The 19822-nt window shown below is 40.5% G+C and overlaps 2 protein-coding genes across 2 annotated transcripts in view; one reads left to right on the top strand and one right to left on the bottom strand.

The window, feature by feature from the left end:
• Positions 1-5720, bottom strand: part of LOC146703268 (vinculin) — a 30862-nt gene extending 25142 nt beyond the window's left edge. Inside the window, exon 1 of the mRNA XM_085466416.1 lies at positions 5339-5720. Within this exon, the coding sequence (XP_085322542.1) occupies positions 5339-5506 (168 nt within the window). The 5' untranslated portion in view covers positions 5507-5720. The remainder of the gene's footprint in view (positions 1-5338) is intronic.
• Positions 5721-13391: 7671 nt separating this feature from the next.
• Positions 13392-18654, top strand: LOC146703267 (C1q-related factor-like). Its single transcript, XM_085466415.1, has 2 exons — positions 13392-14280; positions 17555-18654. Exons 1-2 carry the CDS (start codon positions 13633-13635, stop codon positions 17732-17734), a joined length of 828 nt encoding a protein of 275 aa, XP_085322541.1. The 5' UTR covers positions 13392-13632; the 3' UTR covers positions 17735-18654.
• The last annotated feature ends 1168 nt before the right edge of the window (positions 18655-19822 follow it).

Below are 19822 nucleotides of genomic sequence, written 5' to 3'. Positions count from 1 at the left end.
CAGGTGATGTGCAACTCTGTAATGAGAAGGGGTGTGGTCTAATGACATCAATACCCTATATCAGGTGTGCATAATTATTAGGCAACGTCCTTTCCTTTGGCAAAATGGGTCAAAAGAAGGACTTGACAGGCTCAGAAAAGTCAAAAATAGTGAGATATCTTGCAGAGGGATGCAGCAGTCTCAAAATTGCAAAGCTTCTGAAGCGTGATCATCGAACAATCAAGCGTTTCATTCAAAATAGTCAACAGGGTCGCAAGAAGCGTGTGGAAAAACCAAGGTGCAAAATAACTGCCCATGAACTGAGAAAAGTCAAGCGTGCAGCTGCCAAGATGCCACTTGCCACCAGTTTGGCCATATTTCAGAGCTGCAACATCACTGGAGTGCCCAAAAGCACAAGGTGTGCAATACTCAGAGACATGGCCAAGGTAAGAAAGGCTGAAAGACGACCACCACTGAACAAGACACACAAGCTGAAACGTCAAGACTGGACCAAGAAATATCTCAAGACTGGTTTTTCTAAGGTTTTATGGACTGATGAAATGAGAGTGAGTCTTGATGGGCCAGATGGATGGGCCCGTGGCCGGATTGGTAATGGGCAGAGAGCTCCAGTCCAACTCAGACGCCAGCAAGGTGGAGGTGGAGTACTGGTTTGGGCTGGTATCATCAAAGATGAGCTTGTGGGGCCTTTTCGAGTTGAGGATGGAGTCAAGCTCAACTCCCAGTCCTACTGCCAGTTTCTGGAAGACACCTTCTTCAAGCAGTGGTACAGGAAGAAGTCTGCATCCTTCAAGAAAAACATGATTTTCATGCAGGACAATGCTCCATCACACGCGTCCAAGTACTCCACAGCGTGGCTGGCAAGAAGGGGTATAAAAGAAGAAAAACTAATGACATGGCCACCTTGTTCACCTGATCTGAACCCCATTGAGAACCTGTGGTCCATCATCAAATGTGAGATTTACAAGGAGGGAAAACAGTACACCTCTCTGAACAGTGTCTGGGAGGCTGTGGTTGCTGCTGCACGCAATGTTGATGGTGAACAGATCAAAACACTGACAGAATCCATGGATGGCAGGCTTTTGAGTGTCCTTGCAAAGAAAGGTGGCTATATTGGTCGCTGATTTGTTTTTGTTTTGTTTTTGAATGTCAGAAACGTATATTTGTGAATGTGGAGATGTTATATTGGTGTCACTGGTAAAAATAAATCATTGAAATGGGTATATATTTGTTTTTTGTTAAGTTGCCTAATAATTATGCACAGTAATAGTCACCTGCACACACAGATATCCCCCTAAAATAGCTAAAACTAAAAACTACTTCCAAAAACATTCAGCTTTGATATTAATGCGTTTTTTGGGTTCATTGAGAACATGGTTGTTGTTCAATAATAAAATTATTCCTCAAAAATACAACTTGCCTAATAATTCTGCACTCCCTGTAGTCATAGATATTAAATGAACACAGAGTATATGACAGTAGTTTGTGATGTTGCTAGAGTAACAATTATGGTTCGGGGCTGCACTTTTATCTCCATGCATCTGCTAGAATAAGTTAAAAATTAATCATTTGTACCTGATCTCTTCAGACAGGCTAAAGCATCCAAGACATCCTGGAATCTCACCTTCCTTTTTAGTCGGAAAACCTGGTGCAATCGTCTTAATAAGCAATTTAAAGGTATAATTACTTGCAACTTGCTCTCTGTTCGATTTCTAGGTCATCTCAGTTTTTTAACTTGATTACAGTACTTAAGCTTCTGCTCTGGAGATCTTGGACAGAGTTAATGGGGGAGGAAGTCTGTGCAACAGATGGTTTTCTAGGAAGCACAGACAATAAAGCAAATAAATGGCTTTTCTTTGAAACAACCCTATCCCGACAATGACTAAATAAAATCCAATTAGAAGGGTTCATCCTTTTCCCTAGATAGTAAAGATATACTTTCAAGTTAGACGCTTACATTTTTGTTTTCAAGCAGACTCACTTCAAGTAACTAGTACAAAACAGGTGCAAAAATGAAGAAGTTCAAAAGTCATTTTTAGGAAAACAATGAAATATGCAGGGAAAAGACACCAACAGCTAATGGACTAAAATAAACTTCTGTTTTCTCATTAGATAAAATCAAAGATAAGGGCTACACGGTGTATTTGATTACTTATGTAGGCTCTGCAATGTATGACTCATGGGACTGTTACCACAAGAAATTGCATCGGATCCTTAACTTCAGTGATCTCATAACGCTGTTCATGTTGTAATGTTGCCACAGCAACTGGAAATAATTACAGACTCGTGCAACCATTCATGCCACTGTTGGAAACATCTGATCACAATTCACAGTGTCCAGAAAGCCTGGATGATTTCATCCTAAGATAGCTGAGGATACACAGGACATTTTCATGTGCTACGACAAGCCCTGTTTTCATGTTAATTACTTGGCCGAAATAAAAGGTTTCTACACTAAAAACTTCATTCTGTACTTTTTTAACAACTGAGTGGCAGAACAACTTGACCGCTTAATATCTAAATATTAAAATGTATTACCGAGCCTTATTTAGCTCTGCTTTGGCTTTGTTTATTCAATGGTTTGTTGTAAGTGGACTGGTAATGAGCTCTTGTGCTAAATCCACCCTAATCATGGGGTTAAAGGGAGTCTAAATTTACTGCAGTCCACCCAAAATGGTCCAAAAACATGTACCATTTAGTTCTTAGACCTGTCAAAATAGAAGGTTTGCTCTTGAAAGACAGCAAAGCAGAATAGGCTCCAGCATGGGTGGAAAGGGGGTATTATAAAGGCCCTTAGAGGACAGAAGCCTGTAAACATATAAATAATGGACACAATGAGGTGCAGACCTGTTGTTTAAGAGTGGGCACTGAGGAAAAACAAAGCGTCAGAATGAAGTAAACCAGATTGAAATTCTTATAGGCCATGAACTGTAATAAATAAACTGCGAGGCAATGGTAGGCAATCCCCCTAAATGAAACATTCCTTTGCTGACGCCAGAGTAATTGTCCAAATTTATTGCCCGACAAGTGCCAGGGGTTCTGGGCTCGACCAGGCTGACAGACTGCACAACACACAGGAACCATGTCTGCCTCAATTTAGCCTGTATGCTTTTCTTTCCATATAAGCCACAGTATCTGACAGGGCCCTCGCTTCCTTTGTTACGAACTCAGCATGTGTTTCAGGATAAAATTGACAGTCATTTCCTAACTAGCTTCCATGATAGATACAATGTGGTTTTGAGACATGCCATTATAACTACATCACTGAGTCTAAATATAATTGAGGCAACAGCTGCATCTGGTGAAGGGGGTGTGTATAATTTAATGTTTTAAAAAGATAGGTTGGAAACACATAGTTAATAGGCCCATAGACAAGTTAATTACCATGTGGATAGAAAAAGATAACAGACACAAACTAGATCTGATAATGTAGCCAGATTCACTATAGTGCATCAAGATTATGTGTATGATGACAGGTTCTATTTTAAAAAAAAAAGTGTGGTTCTAGGTCATGGGGTCAATAGCAAGTGGTTTCTGTGTAACATGAGGATACACAGAGCAAATCGTGACTCGTGACTAAGGTATGAAACACACGCAACTCAAAATGAATTTTTGCAGGTGAATATTATACACACAATGTCATATTTATCAGTTACTACAAATATTATCAGTTTTTAAAATATAACATTAAGCTTAATACTGAAGGGTTGCAGTTTTTACATTAGTGCAAAACTTCCAAGCCACCCCTCATTTCTTCATATTTGATGAATGACTGAATGCATGAAGCATAAGAAAGGCAACCCACTCAAGTGATGAACCAAGGTTGTGTCCACTCCACACAAAACAACTTGGCAAAGAATCTATTTTAAACTTTGCAATCTGACAGGCATAAAATAGTATTTTCCACCACCAATGTGATTCCCGGAGAGTATTAGATGAAAAAACTGATGCGAAACATGGTCTTCAGCTGATCCATCTACTGTCCACTGAAGCCTCATTAGAAATGTTCTGAGTGGAAGGGTGGCTTTCAAGAAACCATTACGGGGAAGGGAAACAGGAACAAAACGCTGAGTTATGCCAAATTACACAAGACCTGGACTGAAAAATTAGTGGTAACAGGTCTTGTTGAAGTGATGAAATATTTGGTTCAATATTTAAAGAGGAGGTCAGGAAGCAAAAGGCAGCCATGTGAAACAAGGTGGAGGCTCCTTCATGGTTTGGGTCTGCATTTCAGCCAGCAGTCTTGGAGAGCTTGTCAAAACTGAATGAATTATGAAGGCAGAGAATTACCATTCAATTTCAATCCACCATCCAGTACCATCTGGAAGCATTTAATTGGCAACAGCTTTATTTTACAGCATGACAATGATCCTAAACATACTGCCATAGTACTCAAAGAAAAACACAGCGGCACACTATCTGTCATGGATTGGCCTCCCCAGAGCCCAAACTTCAAAATTATTAAATCAATGTGGGATCAGCTTTACAGAGAACAGAACAAAAGGCAGCCAACATCCAAAGAAGAGTTTTGAATGTCCTTGAAGAACCCTGGAAAACTATTCATGAAGACTACTTATAAGGAAAGCTTGAATAAGAGAGTTCAGGCTGTATTTAAGAATAAAGGTGATCATAGCACATATTGATTTTAAAGCTCATTAGAATTGTATAAAGTGTGCTTTTTAGCTTTATACACACTTTATTTCCACACATTTTGAACATGTTTCGATAAATTACTGCACCTACTTCTCATTTACACACTACAGCTGAGATTCCTAGCCTGGTCCTACAATCTTATGGACCAAATACACATGCACACGCTTCTTACTACTTACTATGCCCCTTTCATAACTGTTTTCACGCATTAGTAGTGCACTGATAGCTGAATATTCAAATGCATATGATATGTAGTGCAGTGATGTGATTTGCAGAACTATTCATAGATGATCACTACAGGTGCAGCTGTTCTGTGCAGCCGAGTGATTAAAGTAAAAAGTAATTCACTGTGGTCCTGTACCTGACTCACACATTACAGCAGTGCCTACGTCAAGCTATGGCAGTCATGTACAGAGGAGGAGGCAGGGCATATCTTCAAGGGGAAAAGGGCGTCACTGCCCTTTTGCCCCGAGTTAAATAACTCCAAAAAAGTTTCATGGCATTCCCTAATCCTGCCATTGAACACACATTTGGTAACCGCATTAACACTCTGCTGAGTGAAGTGTTGTGTCCAACTTCATTGGAAAGTAATGGGTGAATGGGACAATGCGACAGGTAGCCTACGACACTCGCCGAGCTCAGCCAAACTTTACCAATGTGATTTTATACAGAGAAGAAAGTTACTCACCCGAACAAGGTTACTAACGGCTGCCTGAACAGCAGCTACGGGCGCCGTCAGATCTGGGATACCTTTCCCATCAACTTCACCTTCTTCGTGCATTATCACCAGATGGGATATCTGCTGAGCCACCGGCTCCAGGATACTTTCTATCGTCTTCGTGTGAAAAACCGGCATGGTGACAACTTTAGAACACTATCTAAGTAAAAACTCTACCACCAAAGGCAGTTTTCTCCAAATCTCCCTCTACAGAAGCCTAAAACAATCCACGCACGATCTTTTCCCCCCCAGGATAGTCCTCCCGACTACAAGTACAATGAAAACATGAACGCGAAAAAACTCCCAGCCAGAGAGTGAGCGCGAGCAACCTAAACGTCAACCAACGGTTTCCGCCTTCTTCCCAATCAATGAACGAGAACGCACGCTTCCTAGATTGTGATTGGTTATTAGGGCTGCCGCTCTGTATCGGGACCGCCTTCTTCCATACTGACGAGTTTGCTAGAGATCCAAGTGCTCCCTAGATTACGTAATAGATCCTCATCATATGTCCTAAAAAGGGAAATATGTGTCTACTATTTGAGAGGGGAGTGCGATTCCAGTAGCTGTGAATTAACTAGTCGGGCTTTCGGCCCCGCTGGCCCAGAAATCGGAGCTGTGGAGATCAGATTACAAACCCTTCCCAAAACAAACAGTATACTCCGCAGGGCACTCCGAAATTCTCCACAAAGTAAAGAAGCTGTAAATAAATGGTAACAAAGACACTATTTTCTAACCTACTTGTCAATGACTGACTGATATATAACAGCCTCTGTGAGTATACATCTCAGTTTAAATAAAGGACACCCTACACACTACTTTACCAATTTGAAGTGACCCATAGTATCTGGCTGAAAACAATTTTCCCTTATCAGAGATAACATCCGACATACTGAACTGTTTACAAACCCAGCTCTGTCAGTGGCTGGACATGGCACTTTTTTTAATTCCTTCTCACCCTCACCCTCACATCCTGAAATAACAATATTTGAGGACTGAAAACCAACTGCCAAGCAAACCAGCTAAGGAATTCCCACAGATTCCCCAGAGGGGCTACAAGGCAGCAGCCCATTGCCTAAAAAGGAAGAGTCCAAAAAGAAAGAATCAAGGAAGTTACTCTGTTTGAACCACTGTGTAAACATACAAGGGATTGACATGCTTTCCCCCTGTGTAAGGAGTTGTCATACCAAAGGTCAATAAAGAGATCCCAATTTGAACATTTGAACTTTATGTTTCGTGATACAACCTATTTTATTATTATTGTTATTATTATTCTATAATATAGTTGAATGTACAATTATTTAAAGAAATAATAATCAAAAGAGACCAAAAGGACCACCTCTGGAGGACTGCATCCTGAATATAGACTTCAAAGATGGCCTGCTGTTTCCTATGCTCTCCGATTACTAATAACGTCATCTTGTGCGTGCATGCTGGAATGTGCTCATGATGGGTGGTCTACCTTCTGCTGTCCTGCTACTCTATAGATACCTGAGCCCTGCTGCTGCATGGTGTTTAAGGGGATTGCAATCGTAAAGATCATAAATGTCCAGACTGCACATTGCAGGAAATATAGAGAGAGATCGTTTTACTATATATGGATGTTTTGTCAAAAATAACCCAAATAGTTGTAATTCTGATTTACTTTGACAATCCACTGGCTTCAGCATGGCCGTGCTGTTTGTTGTGGGATGCCTTTTTAATAATGCCTGGGCGCCATCTTCTGGCTCAGAGAATTAAATGCAGTCAGTGCATTGGAATTTAATATAACTCTTGAGCACTTAAACAGAATATAGCCATTGCAAAATACACCCGTATTACTATTTTATAGCAAGTCAAATGATCTCAGTATGTATATTTTCAATAAACAATAAATAATGAAGGCATACTTTAGTGCCACTTAGCAGAAAGTCCAAGGAAAAGCAATCCTTATTTTGTCCATAATTCAAAAACTTGCTTTTTGACCTATGCAAAGGTGAACTGATATCAACAGCAGCATCAAGACACAAGTTAAGTCTAAGAACACCTTTTCCCAAAATGTGGATGAATGAGAGTGAATGTGATGAACTGGTTGATATCTACATGTGTGTTTCTCAGCATGGAAATGTGAACCAATGAACACATGTAACTGCTTAAATAAAAAATGCTTGATGATTCATATGTATGTCCTTGTATCAATGATCAATTTTGAATGCAATAAACTTCCAGACATTTCCTCCAAAACCACTATCATCTCCTTTTTTTCATCAGTGCTTCATGTTAAAAGCTGACCTTAAAGCATGAAGACAAACATGACCTGCTAAACATAAACATGTTAGGAATGTGGGAATGGATATGTGGAGGTAACACATGTTGTAATTTTTGAAAAGACCACACGAGGGCACTAAAGTCTGCAAATGAATGAGAAATCGTGAGGTAGTTGTTGGAGAAAACTGTACGATGTCAGAGGGCAGAAGTTTTGGTATTTATAAGAATGCATCCATTTTTAGAAAAAAAAGATTTTGATGATTTTTTTTAAGTGAATCCTGGTTGATTGTTTGTTGACTTCTTGTGCTATGTGCTCGCAACAACAATTTTTTTTCTCATGCGATCTCCCTGGACCAAATTTCATATGAAGGATTTAAAAACACAAAATGTTATCAGTAAAACTGAGTTTGTGTTCATATTTCTGAGTTAATGGTCATCCCTCTGATTTAGTGTGTTGTGTCATGAGCTAGAGAGACTCAGCAAGAAAGCGCTGCTTGAGGTGTGTGACTCAGAGCCATTGTCATGTCCCGAGAAAACGGTGCCATCAAAATGCAGAGGGGACTCACAAAATGATTGTCTGCTTATATTACTCCAATGAAACTCAAGTCTCACTTTACAATTGTTCCATTTTCATACATGTTATAATTCAGCCACGTGTATGCAGTCACGTTTATGCAGCTCGCATCAATGTGACACGGTTTGTTTTGTAGTTAAATCAGGTGGTTAATTGGTAGCAGAATAGTTGATTTTCTGTGCATGTTGGATAGACTGTATCTAAAAAACACATGCATCGTGTTTGTGGGTTATTAAGATACGTGGAGCATTCTGGATGCTGTTCTTCATGCCACTGCTACATCTATTGCTAGATCTTTTGTCACATGTCATAATTTAGAACATTTGGAAATGTAGAAGCTTGACTAGATTTTAAAATAAACATTCTGGGTTTTTAAGCACTGCATTTCTAATACTTAAATGCAACACATTTACAAAGGATACACCATGCACAGCACAGCAAACAGCTTAACAGCTTAAACACCGAGCACCAAGGCTTATGACTGGCTATTATGTAAGCTACCATATGAACACAGCAGGTTTATGTGGTATGGAGGACTTGAACTTTAAAGCAAATGAGCCATACATACATTCTTTAGCAGACTGGGGAGGTCAGGTAATATCACCTCACAGTACAAAGAGACAGTGAACTGAAACCATATTGTTTCCATGTAATTAGAATAGCTGAGCTACTGTTTTAGTGTTTTAGGCTATTGTGGGCCAATATTTGAATATTTGAAGTGTCTTTTTTTAAATATACGCATAATAATGGATTACTTATATTCTTTTTATATATTCCAGTATTAGCCAGTAGTAGCTACACTTACAGTGTGACTGCACACACAGATATATTCAGGGATGAGCTTGCAGCCCCATGTAAGAAGGAAGAGACAGTGAAAAAGACATTTGACCCAGCTGCATTGAGACAGCAAATATACAGTCACTAAAGACATGAACCCATCAGAATGTGATTTCAGGGCAGTTCTCTGGGTATGTGACATTTGGCCTGAACAAATAAATGGAAACACCTACATCTGCTGCAGGATGGTTTCCCAAAACAGTATTTAGTGTTTAATTCAAAGGATGTAAACAGAGTTATCCACAAACTGAAAGAAACATAAACCTTCATGATATATAGAATTATAATATAGTGACATGTTGTGACTAAAACAGTTTGGAGTTTCTCATCATGTAAAGATAATATGTTGCAAACTATGTTAAAAATTAGTAACAGTAGTAACAGTGACAGTAACATTTTTTCTGTTAAATTTTACAAAATTATTTATAAACAAATGAAAAAAAAATTGCAAACATAAATATATGTAACATATATTATATTGTTACATATAACACATGTGAGGTAAAATAACATGAAATTAAAGCTGCAAGCAGCGTTATGAGGGCCCTCGCACCCCATCGCGTCGAGCCACGCCCAACACCTAAAACCAATACGTCCAATCTGATGTCACATTGATGGAATTCATGCATTTAACCACCAGCTAACATTTCATCTCATTCAATCGTGATTATAGTCCTCCCACTAGGTGGCGCTGTAACCATTACTGACAAATGGCATAACTAACATTTCCGAGCTTGAGTCTCATCATCCCTGCGACCTTTGGGCGAGATTGGACATTGTGTTTTTGAGTGACAGCAGATTACTGCTTTTTGGCGAGTGATTGAAACTCCACGTGCCGCCATGACCACCCCGTTTCCCTGAACGTAAAAAGCTTCGCAATTTAACATCACAAAGGTCTTTAGATTCCACACACTGGAGAATGCGTCAATCTGATGAAATCCTTTGGAGGAGTTCGTCAAAGAATGAGGCTTGAAAAGAGGGGAAAATGTCGCCAAAATTACACATTAATCTTAAAATGGCTGACTTCCTGTTGGATTTGGGATATTGCTCCAAGAGACTTTGTTGTACATCTTGACATCTTCTATAAGCTTACCAGGTTTCAGACTCATACATAAAACACAGAGCAGGGGCTGATGATTTGAAATATTGTAGGGGGCGCTGTGGAGCCATTTTGCACTATTCAATGAAAATGATCAAAGCCTTCATCACATTGGAGGTGTGGGCCAAATTTCAAGACTTTATAAACTTTCCAAGCCCCTCAAAAGCCACTTCATTTTTCATGGTGAACTGCGTTGCCACCAGATTTAAAGTTCAGTTTAAAGTCACAATTTTTGCACTGAAGCATCATGAGGGACTGATGGTGATATTCACCGCTTTTGAGGTGGCCACGATGAACCTGTGAAAATCAGTACAACAAAGTGAAAGACATGATATTTCCTGTTGCCACTAGGTGGCGTTCTGTGTATTCCTGACAATGGGCACATCAATCTGTGCAGGGCAGGTCTGACATGCCTTTAAAGTCTGGTACTGATCAGACTGGATTTCATTGAGTTATACTAATTTGTTTCTTCATGGCGAGACATGAAAGTTCGCCATGCTTTCGGGGTCACACCCTTTCGTGAAAACTCACAGTTTTCACTGTAACGCAAGACCAACTCCTTAAGGCTTTCCTGGAGAAATTTGAGGCTGCAGATGTCACCCATCACAATACTGCACCCCAAAGTGTAAAACATGACATTTCCTGTTCCCAGTAGGTGGCGCTGGCCCTTATGTCAAATATGGCAGTTGAAATATGTTCAGGGGTGGAGCCTTATCATATGTGTGTTCTTTGGTCCAGATCGGACAATGTATGACTGAATGAGAGGCAATAAGATTTTCATGGCGAGTCATCGAAATTCCCTGTGGCGCCACGGCCTCACCGTATCACGAAAACTCAAAAGCTCCGCAATTTAACATGGCCCAGGTGTGTAGTTGACACTGACCAAAGATGAAGCTTATACAACCAAATCTCAACGAGTTCGAAAAAGTTCGAGGCATGGAAACGGCAAAATTAGAGCCAAAATGTCACCTTCACTTCTAAATTGCGGACTTCCTGTTGGGTTTGCGTCAATGGGCCCACAGACTCTTTTGTTCGACTCGGCAAGATACACATGTGTGCCAGATTTCATACATGTAGCTCAAACGATGTGGTCGTAGGGCTGCATTTAACAAGGCATAGGTGGCGCTCTAGAGCCATTTCCCAGTGCTCATATGTAAAACCATTAAAATACAAAATTTTTCACCAGACCTGGCATGTGTGCAAATTTCATGAGTTTTTGAGCATGTTTAGGCCCTCAAAAAGGCCCTTGTTTTGCCTGAATAATAATAATAATAATAATGATAATAATAATAATAATAAGAAGAAGAAACGGATCAGATACAATAGGGCCTTCGCACTCTCAGTGCTCGGGCCCTAATAAAATGTAAATTACCTTTTTATTTAAGATTCCACATAAAAGACTATAAAAACAAAGTTGCAAATTTAACACCCTATGCAGTGTTTATTTAGATAAAACTATTAAGTTTTGGTCAAAATACAGTTTTAATTATTGAAAACAGCTATAATTACTGTTCATTACTGTAATTTCACAGATTTTATTTTTAGTAGTTCTGTATCTTTTTTAAATTATTGACAAAAACGGGTAAAAGTAGAGAAAAGTAAAGCTAGAAATGCATATTCTGTACAGAATTTTTCTTAAGGTTTAAAAAAGAAAAAATATTACCAATAAAAGCAATTTTTTGATGTTTTTAAGCCTGATTATTTATATTACAGTAATGCTTGACCATAACATTTGGTAATTTAATTGTTCTTTCACGTGGAAATACTTTTAATTTACCATAAAACATCGAGTTCTCATGTAAATTAATGCTACAAACTCAAGTTAAAGTATGTAAAATGTAATTTTGCGGGATGATAAACTTACGTTATTGTGTGGGCTCAGAGTGATGGTGTCTCAGTCATTTAAATCTCAGCTAAAATAAAAGTGAATCAAATGGCAAACTGGAAAAAAAATTTTAAATTGGTGAAAACACAAAGAATGCACAAAGAAAACAGCATCAAATAACCAAACAAGTGTCTGAGTTAGGCCATCATGTGCCACCCGAGCAAGTTTAATGTGGCTTGGCACTGATTCTCCGTGACACTGAACCATACTGGAGGGATGAACATCAGATTCTTCCTAATTCTTCCCTCGTTTGTCAAGCTGTTGGAGAGCACTGTCTAACATACTGATCCAAAAATCCCCACACAGTATATGTGGCCATACATACAATTCAGATCACTTTCATTTGTGCCTGAAATGGCCAAAATCTGTTTTCCTGTAGGGTGACTGTGCTCAGCTTTAGAGAAGGAATGAGACATCTGGAGGGAGATTAGAGCAGAGCTGCTACTTTGCATTAAAGCAGCCAGCATTGATGGACTGAAGAGTCTTTGGAGTTTTTTAGGGTCCATTCAACTAGAAGAACATTACAGAGTATGATATAGTATTCAGAAATTGCATCCCTGCATAGCTACATCTCTACTCAGGGAACACCTCTGGATTGCCTCAGAGGAGGTGAAAAACAAAGCTGGTGGGAAAGACCTGTGGATTATTAGAAGAATCAGGAGAGTGCTGCTCAAATCACAAAGACATACACAGTAGGGGGGAAAGGATGATCTCCTTTTAATGTCAGAGCTGATGCAGACTTCAATGCAATGATTTTGCTGTCAAAGTACATATGTCATTTTTCTCTACTTATGTCTGTTGAAGCGATGCTGCCAAAGCTCTAGGCTTCAGTAATTACATTTAAGAGTCAAAACTCACTACAGCTAATAGAAATTTTAAGGCTAATCTTAAAACAGAACAAATTTATTTACTTACAAGATTCTGAACCTTATGTTTTAAAATTAGTCTGAAGGTCGACTGAATACAGGTACCTGGAATTAGTCCATTATGGAAGAGCTCCAACTGATTGCACTGGATTTAAAATGAGAAAAAACACCTGTGCACAAACTCTGTGCCAATAATTTGATATCACTTTCACACCTGGTGGATAGAAATGTCAGCGGTAACTCATAAATTTTCTTATTTTAATTTTTCAAGCAAAATGTATTTCTCTTTATGATGATATGTTCTTGTTCTGTATACATCCCACAGCTTTTTCCTGTCTTCTCTGGCTTTACACATCTGCCAGTTGGAAAGTGCCCTCCCCAGCCCCGACTCAAATGGTGGCTCACTCTCTCCACCCCTCTCTTCTCTTTTTTTCCCCTCTCAAGCTGTCTCACTCTCTCCCTCCGCCTCTCCTCTTACTCTCTCTCCTCACTCTCTCAGTCTCTCTCTTCACTTGAACACTTTGGTCCCTTGCTCCTCTCCCTCTCCCTTACTCCTACACAGCTCTGTCACACACTTATTCCGGCTCTCCCTGGGCACCATCTCCACTATCGGGGATCCTCATTGCATCTGCGTTTTGCCAGGTGGACGCACTCCCCGCAGTCACCATTTCCACCCCGGAGAGTTCCACGCTGGCAGCGCAGCCCCTTCCCAGGCTGAGCATCGGGCGGAAGACCCTGGTGGCAGCTGCTGTGGGGGTCATGCTGGTCCTGGTTCTGGTCGTCCTCATCCCTGTGTTGGTCAGCTCTGTTGGCACAGGTGGTATAGATGACAGCACGAGCCACTACGAGATGCTGGGCACCTGCCGCATGGTTTGTGACCCATTTCCCAGCACGGGCACCACGGGCCAAGGTGTGCACACAGGCACAGATACAGCACCTACAGTCTTACAGGTGGAAAACGAGGACGATCTGAGTGATCACAGCATCGGTCCACCGCTGCCCACGTACAGTGCTCACGGCCCACAAGGGAAACCAGGACGTCCCGGCAAGCCCGGACCCCCGGGTCCACCCGGAGAGCCAGGACCACCAGGACCTAAAGGACCACCCGGAGATGCTGTGGACATTGTACGGACAGGGATCCTAGGTTTAGGGGGTAAAGGGGCAGTTAGTACAACTACATACAATACCACTCCTCGGGTGGCATTTTATGCAGGACTACGAAACCCTCAAGAAGGTTATGATATACTGCGCTTTGACGACGTGGTGACTAACATTGGTGGTAACTATGAAGGCGCGACGGGCAAATTCACCTGTAAGATCCCTGGCACCTACTTTTTCATCTACAATGTGCTGATGAGGGGAGGAGACGGCACTAGCATGTGGGCTGACCTGATCAAAAATGGCCTGGTGGGTATGCCTTTGAATTTATCACCTTGTGTTTAAAGCCCCAACTAATAATTTAAAAATGTGTAAAGGTAAAATTTGTAAAAGAAAAGTATTATTACTGGGATGAATGCACATCAAAATACTCAAGGAAGAGTGTTACCAGTATGCTGGCAGGCTAAATTGAGTAGTCGAGCATTCATGTGTATAGTGATTTAGCTCTGATTTAGTCTGGTGTTACAGTCCAGTATAATGACAACACATAGTGGCATGTTGCCAGATTGTGTATCTGTGATTATTACACATCCAATGATGTACAAGCTGAAGTGAGTGGAAGGAGGACAGCACTATCTCCACTCTGCACACTTCAAAACACAGCCCGGGGTAGTGGCTAGTTCAAAGCTGGTGCCCTTTGAAATACAACAAACTTCATGGATGCAATGATGTGCTGGTAAACGTTATCAGACAGCCCGTCAGGCGAATGCGTTTCAGTATCCAGTGATGATATTTGCTATATTCATGGCTAATTTTGTAATGTCTTTAAGGCCCCTGGGTGATAACACCTTGCACATCTGAACCTTAAAACTTTACTGCCAACACCACATCCAGACTGCAGCAGGCTGCACTTAAGGTGGATGCAATAACACAAGTACATCTACATCACAACATACTTCACCACAACATCAATTTTAGTATCGATTCTTTAAAAGAAGTGTAGATTCAGATTTGTTTCCATACTTTTGATGCAGGACATCAAATGCACTTTCAGATGAATACAAACTACACCACAATAAAAACCTTTTGTGGCTATAATGGTTTGTATTATAACCAGAAAAGGTGTTTTTTTCACAAGGAAAAAAGAACCCGAGACAACAAAACCACACCTGATGAACATACTGTAACCACAGTTTCAGTGCAAACAGATGCAAACAGATATTTTAAGTTTCACAAATACTGCAGTGAAGGGCTTCTACTCCTTCATATCTGCTTTCTTTAGTGGTGATTGGAAAAGAGACAGAAATTTAACATTTAACACATTTTATATACTCAGATAAACCCTAACCTGCTTATGTACATGAATTCTATAAATGTCTATGCTTATGGCTGCACCACGCTCACCACACAGCCAGTCAAAGTCTGTATGTGGTGTACTCTGTTTCAAGAGAACAACAGTAATCATATAAACATGGATTTGATTAAAGCAGCTGTAAAACAACCTATGTGAACCAGTTTGAAGACAGAGAAGCTATTCCTGCCATCAACGACACTAAAATATGATTGCTCATTGAGCTGGGGCTCAATAGGACATTTGGTATATCACTGTGGAATTAAAAACAAAAAGTCAATGACAGAAATTAACAATTAACGAATTATTTAGTACTACCTGCTACTTATTAGGCAAAAAGGAGGCACTTTCTTTTATCCATTATATTTAACATGAGATATGGTAATAAGCTGCTGTAAAATAAAATGCCAGTCAGTTGTAGACACCGTGCTGCTGCTACAGTGTAGCAGAGGGTGGAAGCCAAGAGAATTTATGCTGCATTGCTCACATGTATCAGAAATCCATCATCATGCTGTCATGCTGTCGCTCAACATTTTTCAGAGTCCCACAGCCACAAGACATACAACTCTGGTTCCAAAAAAAGCATAAAAACATTTATCCTTGTTTGACCTTTGATATCAGAAACAGGTTTTTAAAAAGTTGGAGCAGGGGCATGTTTATCAGTCTGGGAAGGTTCTCAGTCGTCCAGGTCATCGTAGTTTAAGGAGCTTGGAAAGAAAAGCGTCTGGACTGCTTTAAATTTTCTTGAAGATGTTTCACTTCTCATCAGAGAAGCTTCTTCAGTTCTAAGAGCAGTTGGTGGAGAGTCCCAGATTTTAAGCCCTATGGGAGTGTCCCCAAGAGGGTCATGGACCCCCTATTTATCCTCTACCTCAGGGGTCTCCAACTCCAGGCCTCGAGGGCCGGTGTCCTGCAGGTTTTAGATGTGTCCTTGATCCAACACAGCTGATTCAAATGGCTAAATTACCTCCTGAACATGTCTTGTAGTTCTCCAGAGGCTGGTAATGAAGTGTGTTGACCCAGGGTGATTCTTAAAACCTGCAAGAAGAAGCCTGGAGTTGGAGACCCCTACTCTACCTAATCACACAAGCCAAGGTGTGGGTCACAATCAGCCAAGGTTTCGGGTGAGCCCATTTTGAAACCTAGCCCCACCTTATCATGTGATTTACTGAAGTCAAAAGCCCCAGGATAGGAGTGGGTGTTAAGGTGTTTTGAAAGGGATCTCAAAACGGGATTATAGATGGCAGACAGATCTGTTGAAAGATGGTCATTCACAGTGGACATACTTTCTTTGACTCCTCTTTCAAACTATCTGTCTTCTCTTTCCAAAATGTGAACATTGGCATCCTCAAAAGAGTGACCGTTGTCCTTTAGATGTATCTAAAGCACCTTTTTTTAAAGCTAAGTGAAAGAAGGCATTTATGTCCACTGTGAACGACTATTACTGTAAAAATACTTCAAAAATACAATATCACCAGTTTCATGTTCTTATGGCTTTAACTGAATTTAAAACTTTCTACCACAATCTGGTTGAAGCAAGAATTACACTTGTTTAGCTCGTCTGGTGAAGTTGGAGCGTAACAGCCAATCTGGCAACCCAGCTCATTACACATTAGCTAAAGCTTAGGAGGGATCTGTCCTTGAGGGGCTAAGTGTACAAGCAGTTTCTATTTTTTTTTTTAAAACCACAGACATGCAACGAGATTTGGGTGTGTTGCTCTATATCGCAGTAATTACCTCTCTTCACCCAGTGACACTTATGTTCGGGAAAACATGACATTTTCAGTGCACCACTCAGAAAAAGGTGGATGCAAGAGAAGAACTCGAGACAAAGGGATAGTACGCACTGCCATCCTTCCTCAGAGGCAGGCTGACTCAACCCTGACCCTCTCAGCTGAGTCATAAGAGAAGAACAAGATATTCACCACAGGGATAAAGCTTACACAAGTCAGTCTCAAAAAACCCCCTCTTCTATTAAAAAAAAAGTCCACATATAAATATAAACATAATCAGAGCAGTAACATGCCAGGCTATAAAACAGGAAGTCATTTGATATTTAAAAAATAAAAGCATTTTTTTCAATACCTTCATCAACTTTAGTCATGTCATCTTAAGGGATTTTATTAGTTAGAACTTATGACATTCAATTAAAATTACTAAAACATTCTTAAGCATTTATATTTCTTCACTTCCTCTTTCCTCGGTTCTGTGCGTGTGTGTGTCATATTCCAGGTCAGGGCCAGCGCCATTGCCCAGGACCAGGACCAGAGTTATGACTATGCCGGCAACAGTGTCATACTTCATCTGGATGCAGGTGATGAAGTTTTCATAAAGCTGGATGGGGGAAAGGCTCATGGGGGCAACAGCAACAAGTACAGCACCTTCTCAGGGTTTATTCTCTATGCCGACTGAAGACTGGACGGGACGAGGGGTGAAAGGTCACAGCCAGCAGACGATCACTTTCTGATGTGGAGTAAGGTTAATGTTACCCACAGCCACTGATCCACAGCTAGATATTTAAGATCAGCATTAATACGGTAATAATAGCTGTGGATTTGTGGCTGTCGGTTAACTGTCATGCCCACATGCCATTGTATACAGGGTGCCTATGCTTCTATTCTGATGGACACGAGCAACGTAACGGTGTCAGTCACTGCCATGTGTCATATTAAGATACGGTAACAACTCTGACAGTGCAGAAGCTTTGCCATCATTTTTGAGCTGTCATTTAAAATTTAAGTCTGAAAATCCCACAGTCGTGGTGACTACAGTGTTTGTAAATGTGCTGTTTGGATTTATGTTGCGATTTTTTTTCTTTCTCATGCTCTTTGTATTATACAGTGTTGTGCATCAGTGACTGACGAATCATATGTTGTCACAAGAAATGATAATTTGTCATAAACTGGATGCCACAATGAGATTTTGGTGCTTGAAAGGCCGCCAGTGTCACAAAATGTATCGTGTCGCATATCATATCAGCTCATCATATTTAATGTTAGTGTATAAAATGTAAATTTGATATTGAATCTTAATGTCTGAACACAGGAAGAGTAGTTTCAGCACTGCACACACTGTATTTCCTATTGTGTGTCCTTAAAAACAGCTAAACTGTTAATAGATAGTTGTACAATTTTACCACGTAGCGGTTAAAGTGCTTGCTCGTAAAGCTTTATTTCATTAATTCATGCATGCAACGACTGCTAAAATGTTAAAAAATAGCGATTTTAAACAAATTTTAAATAGCTACATGTAGGAAGCATTTACTGCTGTTGCTTTTCATTTTAATGTCCATGGTTTTTCATTAAAAGTTCGATTTCTTTTGCATTTCCTCACATATTATGTGGTTAATATCACTCAGCTCATCTACTTTTTGATAAGCCGTTCTGATCTCTCCCTTTTCGGCGAAACCAGCCTTTATTCTTCCAAATGTTAGACACAAGAGAGCCACGCAAGCGCAGCGAGAGGCAATCAATGCAGAGACGATCACTGTGGGGGAAAGTAGGGGGAATCACAGCTGTGTTAAATGCCAAATGAAACAGGAGATGATTGTGTTTCACAATCAAAGGAGGGATGCGTTTCTTCCTCTAATGGGTGTGGAGACGCTGAGATATGGCGGGAAAGAAAAAACAGACAGGGTGACGGGTGTTAGAACGTATCATGACAAAGCTTAGATCAGCGTCGCGAAGTAATCCAGGGCAAATTAGCCTCTGCTGTGACACAAGTGTCACGGACAAGAAAATAGCTTCGAGGCCCAAACTGTAAAAACCAATACCCTGTTTTCTTTTTGCTTTCTTTTCTGAAGAGCCACTTTGATATTACAAAAGTCGCCTTTGACACGGGCAACAAAACTGCCTCTAGGTTAAGAAGTTTCGAATTTAAGTTTATGGTTGCTTGAAGGAGCTTTACTTAGGAGGAGCTAATGAATGCCTAGCGAGCTAGTGGGTGCCGTGTTTCTCGGTTCCTACCCAGGCAGCACCATTTAGCCTAAACCAAAAGGTTCTACCTGGGACTATCACCCACTGTGATGATACGGTAAGGCTGTGATAGGCTTCTTTGCCTCCAGAATATCCTCTCTGATTGGTATGATAGCATGGCTTTGATTAAAATGATTGCCACACTGAGTTGTGTTTTCCTAAGCCAGGAAGCTCTCTGGGCTTAACTTAAGCGTGTCTTAAGATGAGAAAATTCCTCCAGACACAATTAGGACTGAAGGTCCATACATAAGCAGAGGTCACCCAAGCCATGGGGCAGTTGAGCACTAGCTCAGGCTGTTTTCTTCTTGCAGGGTGCATGAGCACGCAGTCAAATTAGAGACTTCATGTCACAATGTCAAAGACAAACGCCCCCGGTCTGCGAGAAACAGCTTTCACTGCTAAAACCATCAGAACTGAGCGCTGCAACATCTGTACTTTCCTGACATCCTCGGCGGAAAAGAACAAACTCACAGAAACCATTTTACATAGAAACGCTTAAGAGAGCACAAAAATGGCATTGAACTGA

The sequence above is a fragment of the Copadichromis virginalis genome, linkage group LG8, assembly GCF_057382275.1.
Source record: "Copadichromis virginalis isolate Kocher_CV1m ecotype Utaka linkage group LG8, C_Virginalis_male_GT1.1, whole genome shotgun sequence".
Lineage (NCBI taxonomy): Eukaryota > Metazoa > Chordata > Actinopteri > Cichliformes > Cichlidae > Copadichromis > Copadichromis virginalis.
The sequence above is the reverse complement of the archived record's forward strand: the minus strand, read 5'-3'. Positions and strand labels throughout refer to the sequence as shown.